Consider the following 26,660-nt stretch of genomic DNA (forward strand, 5'->3'; position numbering starts at 1 on the left):
TGAGGACCATGGATGCTGCCCTGGCTTTGCCTACCCTACTTAACCCAAGTTCACCTTGCCAGAGCCTGCCCAAGCTCCTCCAAGAGGTGATAAAGAATGATGCACTGCTCTTTATAGCCAGCTATGGCTATAATTCAGAGAAGAAATGCAGCTTGGAGTCATTAGAAAAGAATAATCAGTTGCAGACACTTTAAAATCACCACTCTGAGGCTATCAAACATTTATGGACAACACTTGGAAGGCACCTCCTCTATTGCTCAGTTTGCCCAGTGCTAAATGAAAACAAGGGCTGTCTTTGGTAGGGAATGGCTCCCTAGGATATTCAGTGCCATTAGTTTGCATGGAAATGTTAAATCCAGGCTGATTCCTTTGAAGGAGGCCCCAAGCTGAAGACTTCCCTAAACAAGGGTGTTGTGTACCACCTGAATTGAAACAGCGCCTGAACCCGAACCATTTACAACTTTATTTCATATCCAATTCAAATTACTGCTTTGCTGGAGGGGGGAGGCATTGAAAATTAACATTCCTCCCCCTGTTAACTGGTTCTTCTTTTTCCCTTTGTGGAAATCAGTAGGTTTTGACCAAGAACACGTGAAAAGAAGCGTTTTGTTGGACACCTTTCACAAGAGAAAGGATTCCTCCACTTCTCTAACATCCAGCGGGGTGTCACCAGCTAAACGAGCGCTTGCAGTGGGAATTCAGATCCCAGGGTAAAGATGGAAAAGCAGGAACAACCCCTTGCTGTTTAAAACACAGTCCTAGAGGCACGAATATGCCTGACCCAGCCGCGCAAGCAGAGTCCAGAGGTGAAGGGACTGAAGAGCTCTCCTCTGCACCCCCAACCCCATCCTGCAGCCTCCCGTTTCTCCAGCACCGTTTGGCTGGAATCCCCTCCCGAGCGCGGCCGTGGGCTGGGTGAATTCCTTCTGCACAACACAAATAAATAGAGCGGCGAGGAAGGGGAGATTTTTCTTTGCTAAAAATCCAATTCCTTCCCATAATAAACAACGCCGCTGCTGAAGGCTTTCTCTCCAAGCACTCAGGACAAACGCTGCCTGTAAGCAATCCCCAGGGAGCCACAGACCTCGCTGGGATGAGGTCACTCCAACATATGCCCCAGGCTTTGGCAGGCTTCCACGTTGCTTTCTAAAAGCTCCAGCAGAGGAGAGCAAGGGCAGGGGATATCCAGGCTGATATCTAGTTTGGCTGGGTTAATGAATTATTTCCATCAGCACAAGGCTGGTCCCCCCAGGCCATGGCAGCACAGCCTGGCACCTCCTCCTGTCTGCATCCTTCCAGACTTCTGGAGCAAGGCAAACGGCTCTGGGAAAGGGCAAGACGCAACCAAGGCAAGGCACTGACCTGGCACATCCCTCTGCAAGCTTCTACCCAAAGAGATTCCCACACAAACTGGCTGCTTGTGGCGGGGCCATTCCCTAGGGAGCCCATGGAGAACCTGCTGGGAGAGCCGATAGCTTCCAAATTAAAAGCTTAACGGAGCAATCGATGTCCTGCCCATAGAGACACCACGAATGTATGGGGAAAGACAGCATCCAAAAGCCACCAACCAACTGAGGAGCCAACAGAAAGTCCTGTGCCTGTTCCTGTTGCCCTAACTGTGACTGCAGGGCTTTTACATGGCTATAACAACGAGCGAATGCTGATCCTAAGTCACACAGCACAGCTCCAAGTGTCTGCTCAGGCTCTCAGCCTGCCTCCTACGTGACAGCTTTGCTGGGAGGGGGAGCGGTGGACGCAGGGAGAACAGCACGAGGGTCTCCGTCAAGGGCTCCTTTCTCATGGAATACTTTCTCCACCTAGTCATTTCCTTACCTCATGCAAACACAGCCACATTCCTCACGTTTAACTGTTTGGGCTTTTGCAGAGAAGGAAAAGCTGGCCGGGGCGGTTTCTGAGGCCAGACATTCCGAGTGCTGAAATAACATCTTCGAAGGAAATAGTAAAGGGAGAACTTTTTTAAGTTTTCCTGTCCTATTTTTACAGTTTCCTGTCAAAGTCTTAGCCTGATGAAACCTGAGATAGAGCTCCCTGCACAGCCCTCCTCTGAGGGCTCTCCACTGCGAGCAGCATCTGAGGCACAAAGCACACACTGCAACATGGGGCTGGTAGCCCCAGCACTTAGAGAAGCACAGAATCAACCGGGTTGGAAAAGCCCTTTAAGCCCATCCAGTCCAACCATTCCCAGCACCGCCAAGGCCACCACTGACCCATGGCACTGAGGCCTCGTCTCCACGCTGTGTGAACACTTGCAGGGATGGTGACTGCAGCCCTGCCCTGGGCAGCCTGTTCCAATGCCTGAGCACCCTCTGGGGCAGGAATTGTTCCTCAGCTCCATCTAAATTTAAGCTGTGAAAATGGCTGGGAGTGTTGGAGCACGCTGTGTGCTCCAGCCTGGAAGAGACCATGGGCTCGGAACACTGTTGAATCACTGCCTGGTCAGCTAGGGCAGAGATGGATGTGCAGGAGTGGAGGTGCTCGGCGTGGCAAAGGGGTTTGAGAGCTCCAGACTCTTCCTCATGGGGCACACGGACCCTGCTTAGTTGGCCAGGCCTGGAGCTGCTGTGCCACCATGAGCTGAATGCCTTCAGTAGATGTGGACCAAGCAATGCTTCTCCTGCCAGTCTGCATTCCTCCTCATCCATCTTCACGGGCTTGCAGAAAACAGAGTTGATGCAGAGCCTTGGGTTGGTGTCAGTGCACAGGAACTGCAGCCGTTCACGGGTCTACCTCCAAATGTGCTCAACTGAGCCTCTGCGACGTGATGCTCCACTGCACCCCTCACAGTCACCTGCAGAGCGCTGCTTCCAGACCTTGCAGAGCCTTCAGATTCATGTGAAATGTGAAAAGAAGCATTTCTCTTCGTGCCACTTTCCTTCCACAGGGATCGGCAGGTTCCACAGCAGCAGGATACGCTTGCTCATGGACACTCCTCCAGGCAGTGGGAATGTCACTGCATCCAAGAGTGATGGAGAGTCAGAAGATGAGGCAGTCTCCTTCCTGCCCAACCCAGAGCAGGCAATGAGGTGTCAGCTGCAGACAAGGAGGTCCAACCCATGATGGTCCAGCCTCCTCAGCTCATTCAGCTACAGCTGATTCAAACACTCCCATGTTTCTCAGTGCAATGCAAGTAGCTTGGTTTTGGACAAGGTTGACTCGAGCATCTCATTGCAAAGACCCTCTTTGCTATTAATTGTACCTTTGCTAAATTTTACCTGTTTCACCTTGAAACAGGTTTGTACCCAGGATAAGCAGTTTTGGGAAACTCCCATTAAAACATTCCTGTCATCTTTAAAGGTAAATCTTGGGAATGCTGTTTCCATGCAGGGCTCTGGAGGCAATTCATTCTGATTCCAGAGGCTGCTTCCCATTGTCCACAGCAAACTGGCCCCTGAGCCACATGCTGAGCACCAAGCCACAAACCAAGGTATCAAGAAGCTGTGCATTGGGAGTGCTGCCCACATGGGCTGGGAAAAGTAGTGATTGTCTCATTAAGGATTGGACCATAAAGCCCATGGGCACGCAGGAAAACTACATGTGCAGGATGTGGCTCCATCCACCAGCATTCCCAGCAGCCTCTGACTGGTTTTCTGCAGAGGTCAGAGGGAAATGTGGTTTTACAGAACTACAATTACTGCATCAAGGAAACCTGTCTGCAGGAGGAAAACGGCAACTTACAGCTGAGAAAAGACTTGAAACCCACTCCTTGGGCAGTTTATGCCAGACCTTTCCACATAGGTGCAGGTGATGTAGAGCAGGAGATGCCAGAGCTCTTTGGACCACAGTTCTCAAAATGCTTTTTCTACCACAGTGTAGAGAAATGGGAGGTTTTCCCCCATCTTTGCAGGCAGGCTGAGGAGAAGGAGCTCCACCACATATCTACATCATATATTCTATATCCCAGCTACGTGCTCTGCTTTATGTCTTAACATCTGTATTAGCAGAGGACTAGGAAAGATCAGCTGAACACCCGGTTTCTAACAGGGATGAGAAATGTCTTTGTAAGCACAAGCCTTTTATTACAAAGCTCATCTGGGGGGTGGGAGATGCCAAGAGCATTCCTGCAGGAGAGGTTTGACTGAAGGAATATCAAGGTTAATCTGGAATTCATAGGATGAAGGGCTTGCTGAGTGTCCAGCAAGTGGCCCGATGGCTTTGAGTGGGTATGGCAGAAGGACCCAGCACAGCCAGTGCTGTCCCTACCTTTTCCCTATCCCAGAGAACTGAAATCCAAGGAATGAGTAAGAATTCACGGCTCCCTGGGGCAGCCTTGCAGCTCAGGGGATGCATGGGGAGAGTCAGGCAAAGGGCACTCAAGGAGCCGCATCTCAATCCATGGGTTTGGGATCTCTCCATTCCTCTGGGACTGTGTGTTGCTCTTCCTTCAGAAGAAGAGCTGGGTTTGGGCTGTTTCACAACGGACGTGGACCTCAGGCACCGCCTGTTGTATGGAAGAGAGATTGTTGACGTATCTTCATTTGCAATGCAAAGGCTGAGATTAAAATCCTCTCTGGGTTATCCCAGAGAGCACTGAATTCCCATGAACTATTTGTGGTCCCTTTCTCGCCAGCATGATGTATGCCTGTGTGTGCCTGGGCTCTGGGGGAGCTTCCAGCTGAAGGTATGAAATCCATAAAGCCCTCCCGATTACTTCACTAGGAGCAGCATTTTGGAGTTCAAGTCTGTGACCTGAGTTAAGAGAGGAGTGAGCAAAGGGACCACATTACTGCTGCCTGCTTCCTGCTATGGCTTTTGCATGCACCCAGGGGGCTCAGACACATCCTGTGGGGCTGTTTCCTTTCTCCTAAGCCTCCAAATTAGACTGAATATTTTAAGGGGGGGGGGGAGAAGAAATCATTATGAAGAGGAAACAGAAAAGCTGAGACAAAGCCACTCTTCAGTCTCCTCAGGAGGGGGGTTGGAGATGCTTCACAAGCAAGAATAATGGGGTATTCTGCAATATTCCCACCATCTGGAAATCCGAGCGGATTAAAATGCAGTTTATGCTCAGCCACTCATGAGCATCCATCTGTATGTTACAAGACGGGGTTTTGGATCGTGCATTCTGTTTATACATGGCAGGGGATGTCTGTCAGTGGACAAGCTACGGCTGGAGGGAGCAGTAGAGATCACTGTGGATCTGTCTTGCCTTTAGACATGGCTGCCAGAGTTAGACCTAACCATGATTCATGTAAGTTTTCACTTCAAACCAACCCAGTCCTGGCCATGGGTTTGGAAAGAGAGCAGCCCTGCAGTGAGGACTGGAAGAACAGGAGAAGCTCACTGCCTTTTCCATGGATGTTGCACATCTAGGGTCTTCTGCGGCTCCCATCCTTGCTTTTGTCCATGTGTTTGGAGCTCTGTGTTCAGTGATGGGGCTTTGTTTTCTTGCGCCGGCCGATGAAGAGCCAGAACTCAGGCACTGGATGCCAGGTGAAAGTTTGCTGTTATCTCTACATGGACACAACCCCTTCCAAGGCTCTCATGGGATATGGGACTTGGGAACAACCATGCAAGGCTTCAGGAGCACAGCTGGCTTTCAGCTCAGTGTTTGTATTGAAGAGCATCGCCCCAGGAGTCTGTTGGTTAACCTTGCACCTTTAAGAGGAGGAGAACATGCAGACGTAGCCAGAGCCCTTTGAACCAGACAAACCGGAGGAACTACAGGCAATCTCCACAAAGATCAAGGATGTTACTCTAAAAACCTCTTTTTCCAAAGGAAAAGATTTCCTTCCATGAGAGGTAGCAACTGGCATCCACAGTGAAGACCTCGGCACTTGGACAGGAAGAAAGCCCAGTTCAACCTCATCCTTGGAACACAGGAGGAGCCTCCCCACCTTCACCTGAGACAAACATTGTCCCTTTTCACAACCCTTTTCTTCCTGCTTGAAGGAGGGTGAGATCAGAGACATGACATCCAAATGTCTCCTTTTTCTGTAAAACCATTGAAAACAGAATGGGGCCTCTTTCCCCACAGATTCATGTTTTCTGTACTGCAGCTTTTTCCTCCCACACTGATGTAATGGGAGTTCGTGTTACCAAAGGCTGCTGGGGTTATACAATATATTCTCCACTTCTTCATCCCTGAAGATGTCAAGTAGAGAGAGGAAATGATGCTAAGATTCTCTGAGTACCCAGCTATTAAGGTATTTACCTCTGAAGTGGAGTATTTCCTGAATGAAGTGTGAAGTTGGTCAGATTGCTTCTATTACAAAGCAGCCTCTTACTGGAGCCCTGAACTGTTGAACATGAGGCTTGTTGAGTGCAGGGCAGCAGAAGCTGTTGCTTAGCCTTCAGGAATGTAGTTTATTACTGTTTCAAAGGAAAATTATCTCCTTTTAGGGTTATAGCAAAATAAAGGGCAATTAAAACCCTGAATTAATCTGCAATCGGATTATTTGGGGGGTTTGAATCCCTTCTTTTCATCAACACAGATGACTGGCACGTTCTCCAGTGCTTGCCACTGCAGATAGCTCCATAGTCCACATGTCTGAGGCAGAACAGATCACTCCTCTGTACACACTCATCCTAAAGTCAATGCCTGCACATTACCCATCAGTGATGCAAAGCAATTGCCCCATTTCAGTAGGAGAGGTGGATTCTACAATACATCCTCTCCTCCACAGGCTAAGTGTGGTCTGATCTCCCACCCCAGCTGGTTCCTACCAGTAGACATCTCACAGCAAAGTACTAAGGGAAATGACTGTACATACCACGTTATCCCTGCTTTCTTTCCAGCTTAAACTACCTGTAGAGAGGGCCTTAGGTGAAATGGTCTAGGGTGAGGAGTCTCTGCCAGTGGCAAGGGAGGTGGAACTGGATGAGCTTTAAGGCCCCTTCCAACCCAAAACCATTCCATGATTCACAAAAGCTCTCTGCTCACTGAGATGCAGGCAGGAATCCAAGGAATTTCCAGAGTACTCAGCCACGTTCCCAGCCATGCATGGATGATGTGGTGGTGCTCCCATAGCATAACTGTTCTTCCTCCATATGAAGCCAGTGGCTTTCAAACTCTGCTTCGAATTAATCTTTCTTGGGGAAAAATCTTCAGGTGCGAGACTCAGAGCTATAGATGGAGCTATAGATGATCCATGTCCCTTCCAAGCCTGCCGCTTGAGCCTCCTGTTACTGGAGACTCCCAAGGATGCTTGTAACCATGTCCAATACCACGGCTGCTTGAAATGGAGAAACTGAACAGAAAGCCAACAGTGGTCCTGTCTCCAGTGAGCCTGGGACTTCATCGTGACAGGCCTGGAGATGAGTGTGCTCCTTGGAAGGGTTAAGTCCTTCGCTGTCCCACATGGGGCAGTCACAACCGCCTCACCTGGCTGCCAACTCCCCAGCTGCCCAGCCAGGAGCCTCTTAGAGAAGTGTAACTTTTAACATCTCTTAGCAAAGCAAGCGCGCTGTTTGTCTTGGCAGGGAAGAGCCGTGTATACACAGCTGGAGAGCTTGTTTTGTCTCTTTGTACAAGTCTGGACTAACCCAAATCTCTAAAGGCTTTGTAAAAATGCTCTCTTTATGTAAAGCTTTTTATACATTACAAGATGTCTCCAAAGTCTGGCCCTGCTCAGCCCCTTCCACTCTCGCTGCTAACCCCTCCACTACCACGCATGCAAAGTCGGGACAGTTGGGATCTTTCAGTCCCTCCTGGCATGGCTGTATCCAGAGGTTTCCTTCAGAAATTCCCAGCTTTCTTCTCAAACCCAGCCAACGTCTGTGTGGATTTACAAACCTCAATGCTTCAGACCCCCGGGAGCAAGGCAAAAAGAAAGCAGCTCTGCAGACACAGGGCTGGAGCCTGGGTTCAGGGGATGGAATGGAACCCTGCAAGGCAAAGCCTTGGAAAGAGAAAGGCTGTTATCATAATACCCTTCCATAACTAAAGCAGCGCATATCTGCACGTGCACGTGTGTGTGTGTGCTAGGAAAAGGCAAGGAGAGGGCTTAACGAATATGGACCTGCAGTGCTCAACCGATATCTGTGTTTGCAGGAGAGCACAAAGAAGGAGGCTGGAACAATGAAAGGTTGCTTCAGTAAATGCGTGTGGAGGCTTTTAAAGAGCTTTCCCTTCTCTGCAGCCAATAAATGTGAGGCTCAAACCACAGCAGAGGCCTTTTATGGGGCACCTGCACCGTTAGGTTCAGTCGATAACTTCTGCAACCCAAGGAACATTGCACAGCTCCGTTGAGCTCTGCCTGTTTCTGCTGGCTGCGATTCAAGCAGGGCTGACTGATGCTTGGGCTACCAGAAACCAACTGTTATTCCTATCTCACCCTCTAAATCATGTTGCCAAGAATCCCCAGCTTGGAAAAAGAAACATTAAAGGCAGGAAGAGCCCAATCCTTGGAGGCAAAGTTAAACAGAATTCACCCAACCTCGGGAAAGCGAGAGGCTAGAGCAAACAGAGCATTTCCAGGGTGCTTTGATCTTAATTCTGGGAGTCTGCACGTTGGCTTCGTGTTTCAGTTTCATTTCTGCTCTGTGCCACTCTGCCCCTTGCCAACAATCATATCGGCGCGGCGTCGTGAGATGTCCATCTGAGCCAACAGGAAAGGGAGAAATCGCATGTCTCAGCCAAACCCTCAGTCATACCCGCACCGCCCAAGTGTAAACCCGATCGACTCAAGCACACACGGGCTGGATGAGCTACAGCAAAGCCACATGTCACTAAGAGCCGTCCTCTTAGCTGGTGAAAACTGCGTTTCTCAGTGGAGCTGTTTCATAGTGGAGGAGCAGCTGGCATCGAACCGCATGAGGTTTATAATAAACCAGAGCTGGCTTAGGGTTCCCTTCAAAACAGTTTTACTAAAATAAGGTTCTGTCATGGAAAAAACTTCACTTCTGGCCATAATTCTCAATGTTTTTCAAGTAAATATAGCACTAAACCATAAAACCCATTTTGCAAAGGGTAGAACGGAACGCAGCCCTGAGGAGAAGGACTTGGGGGTGTTGGTCAATGGGAAGATCCCCATAACCCAGCTTCAGTGTGCCCTTGAGCCCAGGCCCCCTCCGTGTGCTGGGCTGCACCCCCAGAGCGTGAGCAGCAGCTCAGGGAGGGGATCCTGCCCCTCTGCTGCGCTCTGGGGAGACCCCCCCTGCAGCCCTGATCCAGCTCTGGGGCAGCAGCACAAGAGGGACGTGGAGCTGTTTCTTTCCCCTTCTCTCTTAGTTTTTAGGAAGTTAGTGATGGTGCCACCTTCCCTCCATGAGGATGCTGCGGTAAGAGGCTTCCTGGCATTTCTAAGCCATTCCCAGGTTATCAAGATAGGAAAGAGGGAAATGCCCAAGAGAAAAATAGCCTTTTTGTAGCCAGCATGGGGGTTTATTGACGTTTAGAAGTAGCTACAAGGGCCACATATGGAGAGGAGGATCCAGAGACACATAACCAGGGATCTCAGGGAGCGCTTCGGGCATGAGGGTGTCATTAGAGGCTGTGCAATCAGGCAAACGAATAGAGCAGAAATTCACATTGAATTGAGGATCTTTAACACTTAAATCTCCAACCCCCCATCCTTTGCCCATGACAGTATCCTGAAAACGTGCTCCTTACCTCTCTCGCACTGGGGACCGGTGAATCCATAGACACAAGCACAGCGGTTCGGCCCAATGCATCGACCTCCATTCTGACAGCCGTTTTCACAGACAGCTGTTTTGAAAGGGAAAGAGAAATCAGGGATTCGTGGGCTTAGTGAGACCCCAGTGTGAGACGTGTGGTGCTGGCAGCACTTGGAACGTCGCCTGCTTTGTGTTGCTCACCCATCGAGAGGCTCCTCCATGCAGGGAACATACAGAGAGAAGCCTGATCTTTTTCTTCCCTGGAAAATTACTTCCTGTTTCTGAATGAACCCATTTATAAAAAGGCTATAAAGTCTCATTTCACTTGAGAGGATTTCCTGCGCACTGGAATCTCAGTTCATTCGGGTCAGCACTGGGATTTGAGTGTCAAGGTCAAGATGAACTGATACAAATGAGAAACTGCACAAAGGCAAATGTTTCACGTGTGACAGCAGTGAATTGTGAGGAGAGGCGGCTTGTCAATCCCACAGACCCAGAGCAAGGAGGAGCGAGTCTGATCTGCACACAAAGTATTCACTGACTTCAAATCAGACCTGCTTCCCTTAGCTGGGAAACCGCAGTTAACTGAAGGCAAAGGAGGAGGTTGCTGATTAGGTCCTGGGCTGGGGCTAAGCCCATTGAGCAGGATGTAGGAACACTCCTGCACATGCCACGAGCAACTGATGGCTGTGACAGATGCCGTTGACCTATTGAAACCTCAGAAGCTGTAATGACTAATGAGAGGAGGAGCATCATGACACCTCCTAAAGTTCCTACGGAGAGCTTCACTACTCAGTTGCCCGACACCACCATTAGCACATTGTAGAGGAGCAGAATAGACCCTCAAGAAAGTTGAGGTCCACAGCACCTCAGTGTGGCCCTCCCTGGTTTAGGGCCAAGCTCTGAGCTGCAGAGGCCAGGTACTGCTGCATTTCCAAGCCTTCCAAGACTCCACTCATCTTAGAGCCGAGGAAGACAAAATCTGCTCTCTGGGATGCTGCCAGTGGGACTCTCCATTGTTCCCCACCCTGTCAGTGATGTCTTGCCAATATCTGAACCATTATGAAAACTCTACTGAGGATATTATAGGTGGAGCTGGTAGCAGCACATAATTAAGGTTGCCTAGCACGTTCCATTCTAAGCCCAGGGTTGCTGTTACTTATAATTTTCCCAAGCTTGAGCTGCTCGGAATGAGATTTTCCATATGGTGTGTCTGCTTGGAGTGGAACCGTTTGGAAAGCTGCAGCAGAAAAGGAATCAGTCATAGCTGAGGAGTTTAGGGGGAAACATGGTGTTTTGCCCAGCTTTTACTTGCAGACCTTACTGGGAATCTCAGCGATTGATTCTCACAGGGAGGCAGGGATTTGAAATTGCCCTGGAAAACTCCATTTGCTCAGAGGTTCTTCCAGAACTATTGTGCACACTTGCTTACTAGACACTTACTAAAGATGGCACCCACGTTGTTTGGTTGCTACTTCCACAATGTACATGAGCAGTGATTTAAAATTGCCAAATATGGGACACTGGGGGGGGGGGGAGGTGAATTCGATTTCTCCCTATGAAAGGCAGAAGTGATTTGACAAAGCAGAGAACCAAGTCATAGAACACTGCAAAATGGCTTTCAGTTACAGTATGGAGGTTCCTCTGTAGGAAATCAGTGTTGTCAAATGACAACTAAGAAATCAACCTCCCAAACGTAGCCAGGAGCAATTTATAATCAAAAAGTACTGGGTTTTTTGTGGTTTTGTTGTTCTTCTAATTGAAAGCATTGAGGATATGCTGTTTATCTAAAACAATTTGCAGAGAAATTATATCTAATGTACATATATATTTGTTACATTTATTTATTTACATATATGTTTCTATATATTTACAATTAAGTTACATCCAGTATGTCTATATCTGTATCTGTACCCCCTAAGGAGAGTGGGCTGAGATTCCAATGGAGAGGAGGATATAGTGATGCCATCAAAGAGCCCATCAGCGTGTGCAAGGTGACCTCCCTGGTCAGGAGGCTGCATGGATCCAGCCTTGCCCTCCCTCCCCAGCAGGACCTGCAGGTACTTACGTTGGCCACAGTAGGTTCCAGTGTAGCCCTTCTGGCAGAGGCAGGACTCCTCATTGCAGCTCCCACCATTCATGCACCTCACGTTGCAGGTTTGGACTATGGGGAAGAGCAGGGAAATATCACACAACGATGCAACAGCTTGTGATGGGAGGTGAGCACCTCACACGTAGGGATGGTCAAAGCTTTCTGGTCTCGGTGCAGAGCCTAAGGGTGATGGTAAGTGGCCAGCTCCTTCAAGTGAAGCAGAGATTTTTGACCTCCCATGGTAGGATATGAGCCCATAGTGTGGTTAAAGGCTTACGCTTTTACTGAGGTACAATTACAAAAGTAAATAGAGAGCTGCTTCTTCATTCCCTAGATGTAAGATGTTTGATTCTTCCTGTACCTGATACTGTTCAGACAGGAAAAACCCATGAGCACTATGGGCAGTGGGGAACTAGGAGCAATTCAGGGGTGTACTTCAAGTTCATCCCATACGGTATAAGGTATATATAAGGATATATAAGGTATACGTAAGGATAAGGTATCACTGTCCTCTTACAGCAAACAGCTTTCAGAGTCATACAAACAGAGCTCATTCCACAGACACCCATCATTTTGCTCTGCTAAGGAATCTACCCCAGTTAAACATCTGCAGCTTTGTCCTTTCTACAGGACACTGGAGCTCGTGTAACTGTGAGTAAGGGCATAGCTCCTGGTACCTGCCCTTCTTTCTTAACTCTGCCATTCTAAACAAGCCTTTCTTTCAGGATGCTACTCTTTTCAAGTATTTTCATACCCTTTTTATTATCCTTTTGGATCATTGCCCCATTTTAGAAACACACTTTTCACATTCTGGGCTGTCTAATCTTTAAAATGTCATTGTATTAAAAGACCTATGAGATGCTTGGGGGAATAGGATTCCTTTGGTGGAGAAAAAGCATCAACTTTTAAGATATTCTCTTCTTTTCATGTGGCCTATTACTATGGTGCAATTCATTTAATACAAGGGGTTTTCAAGAAATCTGAAAAGAAAAGCACATATCATCTATTGATTTTGCTGTGTTAGAGTTCAGCTTCCACACTGGATTATGCCACACTCATATATGACTAATGCACTGTAGGAAAACAATAGCAGTAAATAAATTGGGAAGTTTTATACTGATGTAAACACAAAGCCAGTATTGGCTTAACCATTTCACCACTATTCAACGTTTAAGTAATGTGGTATTTAAGCAGAAGAGCCCCAGAATGGGGCTTAACTGCTAAACATTGAGTTACAAATACAGGTCAAAGAGCTTTCCATCTTCCCTGAATGGCCTGGAACAATGCATTCATCCTTTGTAAGATGTGACAAACTGCAAGCACCTGAGGTTATAGCAAGTTATGTGAGAAGTGGTTTTCAGCATGAACCACCTCATGTCTGCAGGGATAGAAGGGGCCCTGATTTGGCAGCTCGAAGGAGAGTGGATGCTCAGCTATGGCTTGTGTCTTCTCTGTTCCAAGCAGGGAAGAGCTGGGGCCAGTGCAAGTGAAACGTCTGTCCAAAAGGGAGTAGGACAAGTGTCCAACAGGGATAATATATGGTTGATGCCTTGTTCATAGGAAGCCTGAAAGGAAGGAGGAGTGGAATGGGAAGTCTCGGAGCTCGGCGTTTGGGATGCTCAGCACATGTGCTGTACATTTAATCCATGCACTGCTGGTGTGGTTTGAATTAGTCATGATGTCTACTGCTCTTCCTATTGCTCTATGGCCAGAGATCAGGCCAAATTTAGATGAAAGCTTAACGATTAAGGAAACTAAGCTGGAGGCTTCAAAGCATTGCCCGGATCGTCAGACATGAGCCCAGTCTCCCTGGGAAAAGGCAGTTTCCAGCACATGCTTCCCCTGCACTGCTCCCTACAATTCATCAACCCTGGGAAAACAATTGCATAGAGCAAAGCTGGGAGGGTGCCCAGAGATGGAGGCAGCTCAGACCTGTCTGTCAGAGCTGTCCATCCATCAGGAACCAGCATCCTGAGCCTCACATTCAGCGCATGCAGCAAGGGGAAAGACTCAGCGACGTTGAGACCTTTTGGGACTTCAGGGTCCGACACAAGAAGAACCCTGATGCTCATCCAGAAACCTCCCCACGAAGTGGCAAAGACTCCTCCTGGAGCTGCACAAAGCAGGTCCCTTTCTTGTGCCACGATCCCCAAAGCCCTGAGGTCCCGTCACCGTCTCGCCTATCCCCCAGGCTGGCACTGTTAGAACCCCTTGCAGAAGAGCATCTTCCAACTGGGAATTTAAAGGCCTGTTCTGCTTTGTCAGGGCTTGCCAGGGTAGCCCTAGGAATAAAGGGAATGATGGCTCGCCCAGGTTAACTTTTCCCAGGCCTGGATTGGATCAGTTCTACAATTGATCATAAAGGACCGGTGGCTGCCACCACCAGCACCACTTTCCAGGCTGACCGACTCCTGCCATCTGCACAGTCACTTGCAAACGACTCCTGAAACATCCTTACTCCCCAGAGCAGGAAACCAAGCCTTTTGTTATGACAGAGAGAGGCAGAGTGGCTTTTATTGCCTCTGGAATGCACAATCTGTCTGCTTTACCTCCCTGAAGCATTCATGGTAAAGACAGCTCCAAGCATCCCCACAATGAATGCCAGATTTGATGAAGCCCCTGCAGAGGAGCCTACCCCCACGTCGAGCGCATGCTGCAATCCAGCCCAGGCTCAGGGGAATGCCAGGGCTGTGCCCAAATGTATATACAGCTTACAGCATTCCTTGCATTCCTCCGTGATTGCTAACATATGGACCCTCACTCCAGAAACTCGGGTGTCTTCAGCACCTTCCTCTCAGCTAAGACCTGGCGAAGGAAGGTCTGCAGGAGCAGCACACGCCTGTGGGTGCTGGTGCTGAGCGCTTGCTGGGGGCATCTGCAGGGCTGGAGCACAACGTGGCACTTTGGAAGCAGCTCCTGGGAATTCCCTTCGTTGAGTTGCATGCTGAATGTGGGCTTGGGGGGGGGGGTCTGATCTTCAATCAGACGCCTGCGGGTCACTTTGGTAACAATAGCTTGCCCACATGGGGCAATAATGGGAACTAAATCTGGGGGTGTCTCTAGGAACAGCCATCTGAGACCTCAGAAGGCTCTAAAATCCTCTGGATTCCTACCTTTCACACAGGGCACAGGCAAAACCCGTTCTTAAACCCATTCTGTGCCACAGCTCTGTTTCTTTGCTTGCTCTTTGGCTGGAGGTGTGTGAGTAGAGGCATCACGTATGGGTGAAGTGCTTCTATAGTCAAGCGCACAAGGTCACACAGGATTTGGTCACCCCCATTTGGGGATCTGGAGGGCCAGCCTCCATCCACACATTGCTGGCACTTTAGGAACAACTGAAGCCCTTTTGAGCTGCCTGTAGCCTGCATTGACCCAGGTGGGTCTCTGTGCTGGCTCATAGGAGCTTGGGTGGAAGGGCTTGCACGTCGGGCTGGCTATGGCTTTGTCTCTCTAAGCCTAAGGAGGGTGATCCCCACCCCAGCTCTGGTTACTCTTCCCAGCACTGCACCACCCTCCAAGAAAGTCATCTTCGTGCCTGAAGATCCCAAGCTTGAACATCTCAAGCAGCAGCTTGTGGCCATCACCCTCCGTTACGTGACCATTGACTCATATCCAGCCTGGGCTCTACATAATTCCCAGGTCCCTTCAGCAATACAATGGAAAAAGGGGCCCAAAGGAGCAATAATTCCCTTCCACAAAGTACACAAGATCATTAGCCATCAGGATTTAGCCTCGAGCAGGAGTGTTTTCCGTGCAGAATCATGCGCTGCAGCGTAACAGAGTGGTTGCAAGCAGGGTCTGGTATTGAATGGGCAGGGATTACCAGAGGGATATGGGAATTGCTGTCTGGATATATGCCTGTCGCTCTGAGTTGCCCACAGACCTAAGCCAGTCCTCTTCCCAGGTCCAAGCTGGGGGAAGAAAGCAGAAAAAGGGGCAATGCAGTTCCTGCATTCCCAACTCTGCCAGTAGGGAAGCTCTTCGAGTCACAGCAGTTGGTTAAAACCCCGAGCAGTTCTCCCTGACATCCAAATCCCAGCCCAGGAAAAGCTGCATCATTCTTCCATTGGGAAAAACAGATTATTTATTCGGGTCCCCAAAGCAGTGACAGATTGCATCCCACTGCAAAGAGCAGCCAGGGATGGATGCATGGACTCTACGGCAGCAGCATCGCTCTTTGCTGCCGAGATGCGGTTTCGGAGCTGCATCCTGCAGGATCCCTCATACAGGAACTGCAAGCGGTTTGCTCCAGGTATCAGGGGCAGTGAGGACCCTTAGGTAAAACAGCCACGAGAAATGAGACTTTTGGACCGCTCCCCAGTTCACATTAGAACCTGGCTGCCAAAACAGGAACCGTTTCAGGGATACACACACATTTCCTTTCATTGTGATGGGGCGATAAGAGAGCACAGAAGGGCTCCAGAGGGAGGAGCAGCACCAGCGATGTTCTTACCTCCAGCTGAGCCGCAGTTGGGAGAAAGCTGTCCATTGGAGCACGTACACATGTTTGGCCGTGAGCAAAAGCCATCACCACAAGAATTCCTGCAAATTGCTGGAGGAAGAGAAGGACACAGCGATGAGCAGAGGGCTGGCGTGCGAAGCTGCTCACAGGCATGGCTTCGGCTGCTAAAGGGCTGTGAATTCACCTCTTGTAAGAATAAGAACCTGGGGCACCTCTCGAGGACCCAGGGCAGACCAGCAATGGGAAGGACCCACTTGTTCACAGGGAGTTCTTGGAGACATCTTCCTTTTACCATAGCCAGTGGTTGGTCCTGCTGCCGCACTGCTTTTAGAGCCAGCAGAGGACAGGGAAGACATATTTCACTTTTATATTTGTTCCATTATAACATATGTTATATTTGTTATTATATGTTATAATACAACAAATAAATTTGTTTTGCCTGTTAACAAAGCTTCTCAGCAGAGACAAGGGACATTCATGCTAATCCAGGTGGTTCTTTTCCTTACACTGTGTGTGTCTCCACAAAGCATTTTGCACTCTGGGGTCTGGCACTGAGGGAACTGTGCATCTCCTGTGGAATGAGGGGCTGAGCCTGAGTCAGCCAGAGATGCATCAGCAGGATGCCTTCATATCAATCCCCATCCTTTCTTGCCTGGGACCCCTGCTAATCTCTTCCCTTTCCTGTGCCATGGGAGCCAAGAGCATAGCTGGCAGTATTGTTCCACCTGTGTAAGCACAACTTTTATGAGAGGCCCATGAAAGTATCTCATCTCTGTGTGTTTTATAAATACAATTAGAAGCCAGAGTCCCCTGAGGACCTGCAGCCCAGATGGCATGGTTTAGTTATGAGAAAAGTCAGCAGCCAGCCCTGAGTGTCGCTAACCCCACATGCCACAGAGCAGCTCTTTGCCTGGGAGTTCCTTAACCCTTCGCTGCAGCCAGCATCCAACTCAAGCCCTGTATCCCTGTCAGGGCATCCCGTATCCCAAGGATGCTGAGGAGGATTATGTGAGTTTCTCTTAGGAGAAAGGAAAACTTCGACTCTTACCATCACCTGGGGTGAAGTTGGATGCATTTAATGCATCCCATATCCTGAGATATGAGGCCTCTTCATTGCCTTTCTGTTTTGAGTTCATAAAATGCCATTCTCTGGGACTGGCTAATGACTGTGTGCAAGGATACATCAACAGTCCCTATGCCAGGCCATGCTGGATGGAGCTTTGAGCAACTTGGTCTAGTGGAAGATATCCCTGCCTGTGGGACATCGAGGTTGGAACTGGTTGAGCTTTAAGGTCCCTTCCAAACCAAACCATTCTATGATCACTCCTAACACAACAGACATCATTTCCATTGAGAGGAGAGCATTTGCAGCTCTGGGCTCAGTTTTGTACATCTTGCTCCAGACTGCTCTCTATTAGGAAGCACAAGGTGTTTCTCTCCCAAAGTAACTGAGTTTTTGACTCTGAAGATGGAATTGCTTCTGAAATATGGGACCTGTATGAGGTGGGAGATCCCACTAGAGGAGCATCTTGTTTTCCTCCCACTGTCAACTCCTTTTAGGAAGTTTTGGATAAGGGCATTCAATACAATTCCAGGTGTGCTCCAGTGCAGAAGGTTTCTTCAGGAAGCTAAAATACTGGGAGATACCAACATCCCATAGTGCTATCAGCTATTTTGTATGCCCAGGTTATTGTTCGTACCTCCAGGACGTCATGTATTTACTGTGTTTCAGTAGGAAGCACGACCAACTGCAGGTAAAACCACCCCTATGGTCTCCACTGAGAATCCCATTTATTGACTCCTGAGCTGACCTGCACTTCCCATCCAAAGGGCAGGCTCCTTCATCTCCCTATCGAGCAACAAGGAGCACCGTGGCAATGGGGCAGCGGATAAAAGGCCGGGCACTAAATGGCACCAGTTGCAACCACCCCAATATAATCAAGCCTCCTGTCCCAGTGGGTTATGAAATGTGTTATCTGCTCAGCTGTGAGACATGCAGCCCTTCCCACATGGAATTTAGCTCCCCTGGGGCCCTTAACAGGAAGGCGGATACTCACGGACGATGCACTGGTTCCCTCCAGGCAGCGTTTTCCAGCCGGGGCAGCAGTAGGAATGGAACCTCGAGCCACAGACATTGGGTCTGAAAATGAAAAACAATCCTTGTTCTCCTCTGTTTCTGTGCAGTGCATTGGATGAATCCAGCATGGATCATCAGGGATCATCGCTGCGGGAGAGCGGCGGAACAGCTTCTGGTGGGACATTTCTCTGCCAAAGCCCATTCCCTCGCTGTGAGCTTGAGCAAGGCATGTTTCATCCCCACCAAAGGAGCCACCATACATTATGTCAGGAACTGACTTCTGAGCTCCCTGTGCAGAATGCTCTGGGGTTGTGAGCTCACAGTGACTCTCTCAGGGCTATATGGAGGGTGAGGAACTCAAGGAAAGGCAGGTCTACCCTGACATGAGGCGGCAGCATGGGACCATAGCCACAACGTTAAACATCATCAGTCTAAAACCAGCCCATATTCAGTCTGTCAATGACCTGAGCAACCTGGTCTAGTGGAAAGTGTCCCTGCCTGTGGCAGGGGGTTGGAACTGGATGATCTTTAAGGTCCCCTCCAACCCAAACCATTCCATGAGTCTATAATCAGCTGGAGACCTGCATTTCCCTGTTGTGGGAACTGTACCTTTGGTCGGTTTTCCTGCCCTTGCTTTTGTTTCTGCCTGGAAATCTGAGTGGTGGGGAGGCTTTCCAGGTTTTCTTGCATTGAATGCCATTCTCAAGCTCCTGCAGGAAGCCAGGAGTGGGAAGGCAGAGGGTGCTGGGGTGGCTGTGCACCCTGCACACAACAACCAGTCTCGGCAGCATCCTGTGGGGCTCAACTACCAGATTGGCTGGGAGAGGGTAGTGGATCCCAGAACACCCTCAATCCATTACCCAGCCACAGACAAGTCTTCCACCTTCAGCATGACTGCAGTAGATGCATAGGAGACACACAGAAGACATGCAGCCAGGATGAAGCATCCATACAATACATATGCAGAAAGCATGGCAACCAAAGCAGAGATGCAGCAGATCCACGAGGGATGCACAGCACATGTAGCATGAACACAGTCACACGGACAGGGCACAGCAGAATCATAGAACCATAGAACGGTTTGGGTTGGAAAGGACCTTAAGATCATCCAGTTCCAACCCCCCTGCCTTGGGCAGGGACACCTCACACTAAATCATATCACCCAAGGCCTCGTCCAACCTGGTCTTGAACACTGCCAGGGATGGAGCATTCACAACCTCCCTGGGTAACCCATTCAAGTGACTCAGCACCCTCACAGGAAAGAATTTCCTCCTTAGATCCAATCTAAACTTCCCCTGTTTAAGTTTGAACCCATTACCCCTTGTCCTGTCACTACAGTCCCTAATGAAGAGTCCCTCCCCAGCATCCCTATAGGCCCCCTTCAGATACTGGAAGCTGCTCTGAGGGCTCCACGCAGCTTCTCTTCTCCAGGCTGAACAGCCCCAACTTCCTCAGCCTGTCAAAGAAGTGCAGCACGTGTGCAGATGTGCAGCAGACACAGCAGCTGTGCAGCAGATACCCTGCAGGAACGTGGAAGAAGCACAATGCTTTCCAATGGAAGCAGGAACAGGGCAGTGCTTGCATTAATGACAAAAACACTGAGCTGGACTGAGAGCAAACCCTGAGGAGCCCTCTCCTGAGCAATGAGTGATGCTCCCGTGTAAAAGCCATCCCTACTCTGCATGGCTGATGGAGATCCCCGAGCAGCACGGACCAGGTGGGATGACTTGCTGTGCTGCTCTGCTTCCCAGTCCTGATGTTCCCAGAGCACCCAGTGCCCTGTATAGAAACTGGGGCAACTCTTTTCCCATCTGACCTGCTTTTGCCCAGTGCCACGTGGCTTCCTTCACCAGTCTCACTAACACAGAACCAAGGGCTGTGTTACAATAACTCAGTGCTGTGGTTGGAGGTGGAGGGTGACTCTAGATTTTGGTCCTAAAACCACCTGTATTTTCTAAGAGCCTGGGCATCTGCTGCTTTCCTGTGCTTAGAAATCAAAAGGAGACCTTGAATGCAGAGCTGCTTCTGCTGGTATGGATTAAGGTTCCCTTCAGATAGGGGTTGCAGCTCCTGGTTTCATTAGGTTGGATACAGCACAGCTAATGCTGCCACTGGTATTCAGGTGTAAATCTTCGGGTAGAAGCAGACACATGTCTGTGGTTGACATGAACTGGGAAGAGAAGCTGGCTGAGCAGAGAGGTGCAGAGATCCTGTTAAGCCCAAGTTTCATCCCTCAAGTTCCCAGGATGCGGGATGGATGGATGGATGGATGGATGGATGGATGGATGGATGGATGGATGGATGGATGGATGAGCTTCTTTTGGTACAGGACTCCCCATGCAATGTATAGGCAGCCCAGAGACCTCAGCCAGGCACCAAAGAATGCAGTTTAACTTCCACCTGAAGCTGTTTGCTCATCCCCCCTTCCAACACATGGAGGTGAACAGCCACACAAGGAAGGTACCGTTAACCTTCGTACACTGTTATATACCCATTTTATCAGGCTTTTTTGTCAAAGTCCTTGAAGGAAGATGTATCTTCATCAATCCCATAGACTACAACAGATGAAAGTGGAAGCTGAATGAAACTGATACTGAAGTGGGTATTTTGAACTGCGGTGGCCAGTACCACCTTTTCCTATGAGACAGGCAGCCAAGGATTTCATCAGGCTCTGTGCAGGGATGCTGGGAGAGGCCCTGGGCACCCTGTTACACAGCAAGCTAAAGCACCAGCTCACCATTGTTCCTCCAGAACTGAACCTTTACAAGCATATGCTAAAAATTAGCCGAGTTGCAAAACAAAACATGGGGAGAACCCATTTTGAATGGGTTGAAATTAATGGTGTCACAGAAATGACCTAGAGGGAGAATGAAATCAGGTTTCAAAGCAATAACTCAGTGAGGAGAACACTGCTTTGTGAGAAAAAAAAAACATAACATTTAACCAAATTGTGTCAAAATTGCTTTTGGAAATTAAGAGCAGTCGTCTCGATCCTGGGAACAACAAGCTGGAAGGCCACATTGCCATCAGCAAGAAGGTGTGGATAAAAGGCACGGCATTCAGCTGTTAAACAGCAAACTGCAAGCAGTGTGTGGTGAAGCGCTCCTCGGATATGGGGATGCCAGGGTTAGAGGAAAAATAATCCCAATTCCATAAACTTGCCCTTCACTTGGGTTATTGCTGGTAATCAAGATCCACAGACGTTCCAGAAGCAGCAAGAAACTTCATACCAGGCCTAAACCGAAAACCAAGAGGGTTTTTCTACTCCACTGCTTCGCAGCTTTGCCTCCTCGCTAGCCAGACTAGCAAGGGGGTCTCATCCAGACACAATGCAGTCCTGGAGAGACACAGTTGTACTGCTGAGATGCTGCTAGCGCCCGGGTGGCTTCTATTTTGGGTGTTAGAGCCAGGGAGATGAGAGCAGCACTGCTGGTGCAGCCCCACGGTTTGGCTGGTGCAAAAATAGAGCTGCAAGACGAGGCAGATCTTCCCTTATCACCTTCTGTGCCACGAAGGAAAAGGCTGGAAGAGCTCAGCTGCTCAAGAGAACTATTTTCATGGGTGTGAATATGGCTCCAAGGGTGATGCTAAGAAAGGACGGAGGGAAGAGCAATGTTGGCCATAGCATCTTCTTTGTCCTCTTTAAATAAGTAGGATTCTAGAGATAAGCAGGGACAAAGTAAGCATGAATTTCAATTGATGGCACCAAATGCTGCCTGTGGCTCCATCCAAGAACGGGGAGATGCCAAGAAAAAAACCCACTGGAGCAGAGCAAAGTTGTGGCCATGTGATGTGAAAAGGCATGGCTGTTAGCAAGAGAAGCCTTTCTCCCACATCCACAATGGGGTTGGAGGCATGAGCAAGGACTGGGAGGCAATCCATACCACAGGGCTGCTTCAGGCTCAGGGAGCCAGCCCGCCTGTGGGGCCAGAACACAAGCAGCATCTGGCTGTTGCTGTTCGCAGCCTGGGAAAGGCAGCCTGGAGCACTGAGCTGTTGCTCTCTGGCTGAGCAAGCAGCCAAAAAGGACTCGGTCCTGCCAGTTATTGTCAGATGCCCACTGTGACCCCAGAAGAATTCATTGTTAAAGGTAGGAAAGGGCAGACAGCGCAGAGTCAGGAGTCCAGGCTGAGAACACTTTGCAGACACAGATGGAAGCCAAAAACTAAGTTGTAGGATCACAGAATCAACCAGGTTGGAAAAGCCCTTTAAGCCCATCCAGTCCAACCCTTACCCCAGCCCTGCCAAGGCCACCCCTGACCCATGGCACTGAGGCCTCGTCTCCACGCTGTGTGAACACTTGCAGGGACGGTGCCTGCAGCCCTGCCCTGGGCAGCCTGTTCCAATGCCTGAGCACCCTCTGGGGCAGGAATTGTTCCTCAGCTCCATCTAAACCTGCCCTGGTGCAGCTTGAGGCCGTTTCCTCTTGTCCCATCCCTTGGTCCTTGGGAGCAGAGCCCAGCCCCTCCTGGCTCCAGCCTCCTGTCAGGCACTTGTAGGGAGCCATCAGGTCCCCCCTGAGCCTTCTCTTCTCCATCTGAACCCCCCAGGTCCCTCAGCCGTTCCCCATCACACTTGGGCTCCAGGCCCTGCACCAGCTCCAGTGCCCTTCTCTGGCCCCATCCAGCACCTCAATGTCTCTCTTGGACTGAGAAGCCCAGATTCAAGGTGCAGCCTCACCAGCACCAAGTCACCCTGAGCTTCCCATTCACCCACAGCTACACCCTCAACATCAGTGCACACACACAGGCTTTTGCCCGCTCCTCCAGCCATGGGTAAAAGGATACCCAGCCAGGCTGAACTCTCCAACCCTTCAGAAAGCTCTGTTTTGAGTAGTAACTGCAATGTCCACCCAGCAAGACACAAAGCTAATGAACCCTTGGCTGCACGCAGTGTGTGCTTTCCAGACAGCAGGCTCAGCAGCCCAGGGTTTGCCTCCCCTGTCGTGAGCAATCAGTGCACCTCAGTTGTCACCGGCCATCAAAAGTGGTATTTTCATTCCTTAAATTAGAGGAAGAGAGATGGGGATGGAAATTGGTGGCTTGCCAGGGCTGGGGTAATTCTCAGAGATGCTCTGATTGGCACAGGGATTGCTCCCATAGCTGGTCATGTTCTCCTTATTGGCTTCATTGGGGGCAATGGAACACATTAATTCAGGGGGCAAAAAAAAACCACTATAATTCATCACTTTGGGACAATTTCCTGTTCTCACACTCAGCCAGTGACTGAGGGTACCCTGGCCCGTGAGCCTGCTCTGCCTTGGTGCATGCTCAGTGGTCCAGCAAATGTCCTCCCAGCTCATTGCTTTCTTTGTGCCCACCTAGGTCTGGGTACCCGCTGCCAGTGCACAGGGACCCTTTCCCTTGGTTATCACAGATACTCAGGATTTCCCTCCTTGGTACAGCCTGAAACATCTTCCTGCTGGGTGAAAACAGGTCCTGAGCGCTGTGACTCTCCCTCCTGAGCACTGCTTTCCAAGATAGCCTCTGTTCAATGGGAAAAAGACTCTGAGCTAAGGGGGTCCATAGGCCCTAAGCCACGGCTCCCTGGACCAGTCTGAGTTACTTGGTAAGGGCAGAGATGCCAACACTCGACATCTCTTCTCTGCTGCCTTGATGAGGACAAGTCAAAGTTACAGAATAGGTATTTGTTGTATTCAAACTGCTGCTTTTCTGTAAGCGAAGACTCTAAGGAAAGCACTTGCACCAGGTCCCAGATGTACATCGGGCAAGTGGCCAAGCACAAATTCCTTTCTCTTTAAGTGTTTCAAGCAAAACACTCACTTAAAAACTACCCTCCTGCCCTGCCAAAGTACAACTGTGCAGGGCTGGAGCCCCGTGTTGTATGGAAGAGCGTGCAGCAACTTCCCCACCAGCACATGGGATCAGTGCCTGGTGGTTTCAGGATGAGAAGCGCCTCAGATCAACCATCCCACCACAGACCTAACGGGCAAGAGACTTCACCCATGATGCTGGGCCTCAAAATAGGTGGGACAGATTCATCAGAGGAGAAATCCCAACAGCAGCAGACCACATCCTAGACTAGATTAGGAGGATCATGGCCACCGGGTCCAGGGGAGTTATCCCCCCCCTTTCACAACCTCCTAATGTTAGGAACCCATGAAGCTTACTCAGCCTTCTCAATCTTTCTTCTGTCCTCTCTTTGTGTCCTCTGGGTATCCTGAGAAACAGGGAAATCCCTCTTCTACTCTGCAAGCACATCCAGTTTGGGTGCAGCAGTTCGGAGAACTCGCATGGGGTGAACGGCAACCCCTTGGCACGTTTACAGTCACCACCTCCCCTGTCCCTTACCTCATTTGCAGGGTTTTTTCTGCCCTCAGGCTTCAGCTTTGAAATATTTATGGGGAAATCAAACCATCCAGGCACAGATTTAGCCGGTTCTCGATGCACTTCTACTTGTTCAGCTTTAGGAGCAACCATCAGCCCAAACACTGCTTCAGATTGCCCCGAGTCCTTCAGATTTTGCTATAAATTCACCAGCTGAGTGACAATGGAGCTAACACCAGGCTAGAGAGGATCCCTGGTTTGACACTGCAAAAAGGAGCACTGGCTGCTACCCACAGGGCTGCTATTTTAGGGAAGAGACATAGGAGTTTCTTTTTAGGTTACTTGTCACCTCTCCCCAGCCCTCCTCTTACCATGAAATCCAGTTACCATGAAATCACAGAGTGTGATAAGTTATTTGCTAATGGGAAAGCAGAGTAATTCCACTAGAGAAGCCAGCTGTTCCTATCCTGTTCCCTGTTTAATGTAAGGATATTAACTCAGCCCTGCAAAGGAGGTGCTTAATTCCTCCCACTTGAAACATCACCCTCTTGTTGTGCAGAGCAGCCCAGCATCTGTTTAGCTTTCAGGAATGAGTTCAGATCCCAGTGATTCCAATTAGTTTTGGTCCTAAGAGCTTGATTTTCAAGGTGCAGAGATGCCAACTTCCTGTTACCACCAGTAAAAGCCACAGCCCTTAAGGCTGCCAACAGCTATTTTGCTGGGTAACATCGCAAACCCAAAGGTATTCAGAGCTGAGCACATCCCAAAGCCATTTGCTGAGCTATGGATCACTTCCCTAGGACTCTCTGCAGTACCTGCAATACTCAGCTCAACCTGTGGCAACACAAACCTCTCACCAAAGCCCCACATTAATGGTGGCTCTCACATTCCCTTTACATTCCCTGGCCTCTGGAGCACCAGGGATGGAGGTGATGGGAACTGGTGCACAGCTCCCTGCTGGTTGCATCACTGAGCACTTCTCACCTCTGCTGCCCTGGTCTCTGCTTCACCCTCGACAAAGGAACTGGGACTCAGAAGACCTTGATATAGGGTGCTCAAAGAAAGCTGAGCCCTTCAAGCATCTGAATTCAGCTGTTGATCCTCCACTGTGGCTCTCCTTAAGGAAACTAGGAAGAGGTGGAAGAGCACAGCACTGCCTGCTCCTCCTGCCAGAGCCCAGAAGGGGCTCTACACAAGAGAGATTGGTTTAAGTGAACAGAGGTTATTTTTCCTTGGCTATTTAACAGGAAAGGAAGCCTTGATTTAAGCAGTTATTCTCATCTCAGGTTTTATGTTTTAGCAATTTTATCCCAGAAAATGGAGGATCTGAAGCTAAAGAGAGTCACCCCATAGACACCTACTTCACCCCTTTCTTTAGTTAACCAGGACAGTGCATGGTACCAAAATAGATGCCTTTTAACTGAGCAATTATAGTTTCAAATGAAGTCGCTCAGGTGCTTACTGGCTTCAGTTCTGTATTATTAGAAAATGGGGAGAAATTCAATTATGCTTTCCAGATGGTTATTACATTTCTACTTCTAATACATATTAAATTCTCTTTGTCTTGAATTGAAACAGCATCATCCGGGCCTTTTTAATGTTTGATGGTGCTTCTCCCATCTCTGTGGCCAGGGTTGAATTTCCTGCCATAAATCAGAGCAGAAAGCAGATTTCCAGGAACAGGTTAACTCTTCCCTTTGGGAAGCAGCATTACCAACTCTCCCATCTTTTCCCCTCCCCCTTAAATTCGGAAATCAATCAAAACTCCAAGTACAATCCTTAAAGCTTCCAACAAAACCCGTTCACTTCTCCACCAGATAACCCCTGGCCATGCCAAAGTCGCCTTCATGCTCCCTGCCAAGAGCAAGAGAAACCAGCCTAGGCCAGAGGTCCAAGATCAACCCTTTCACAACCTAAATCAAAGCACAAGGAAAACTTAGGAACAAGAGTCTTCAGTCAGAAGTTCCCATCTGCTGCCTTCATTTTGTTGCTTCTATTTCAGCTCTAGCTTCATGAATAAAGGTTTACCCACCTGGAGTGGGTGGACCTGGAAGCAACCAGAGAGATAACTCAAGAGATGCTCAAGAGACAACTGGATCACAGCGCTGGAAGCTCCAGGTGCACCTTTAGTGAATGATGCCCACTCGCTCTAAACTTGGCTTTAGC

The 26,660-nt window shown here is 49.3% G+C and overlaps 1 protein-coding gene across 1 annotated transcript in view; it reads right to left on the reverse strand.

Annotated features, from left to right (window-relative positions):
* The window catches only part of LOC133276204 (fibrillin-2-like), a 95,535-nt gene that overhangs the window by 58,295 nt on the left and 10,580 nt on the right, over nt 1–26,660 (reverse strand). The window contains exons 4-7 of the mRNA XM_061466816.1: nt 18,188–18,270; nt 16,122–16,220; nt 11,645–11,740; nt 9,572–9,667 (exon numbers count right to left, since the gene is read on the reverse strand). Coding sequence (XP_061322800.1) covers nt 9,572–9,667; nt 11,645–11,740; nt 16,122–16,220; nt 18,188–18,270 — 374 coding nt within the window. The remainder of the gene's footprint in view (nt 1–9,571; nt 9,668–11,644; nt 11,741–16,121; nt 16,221–18,187; nt 18,271–26,660) is intronic.

This window comes from Pezoporus flaviventris, unplaced genomic scaffold, assembly GCF_033815535.1.
Source record: "Pezoporus flaviventris isolate CSIRO_AGI_PZ_B2104156 unplaced genomic scaffold, CSIRO_AGI_Pfla_v1 ptg000043l, whole genome shotgun sequence".
Classification (NCBI taxonomy): Eukaryota; Metazoa; Chordata; class Aves; order Psittaciformes; family Psittacidae; genus Pezoporus; species Pezoporus flaviventris.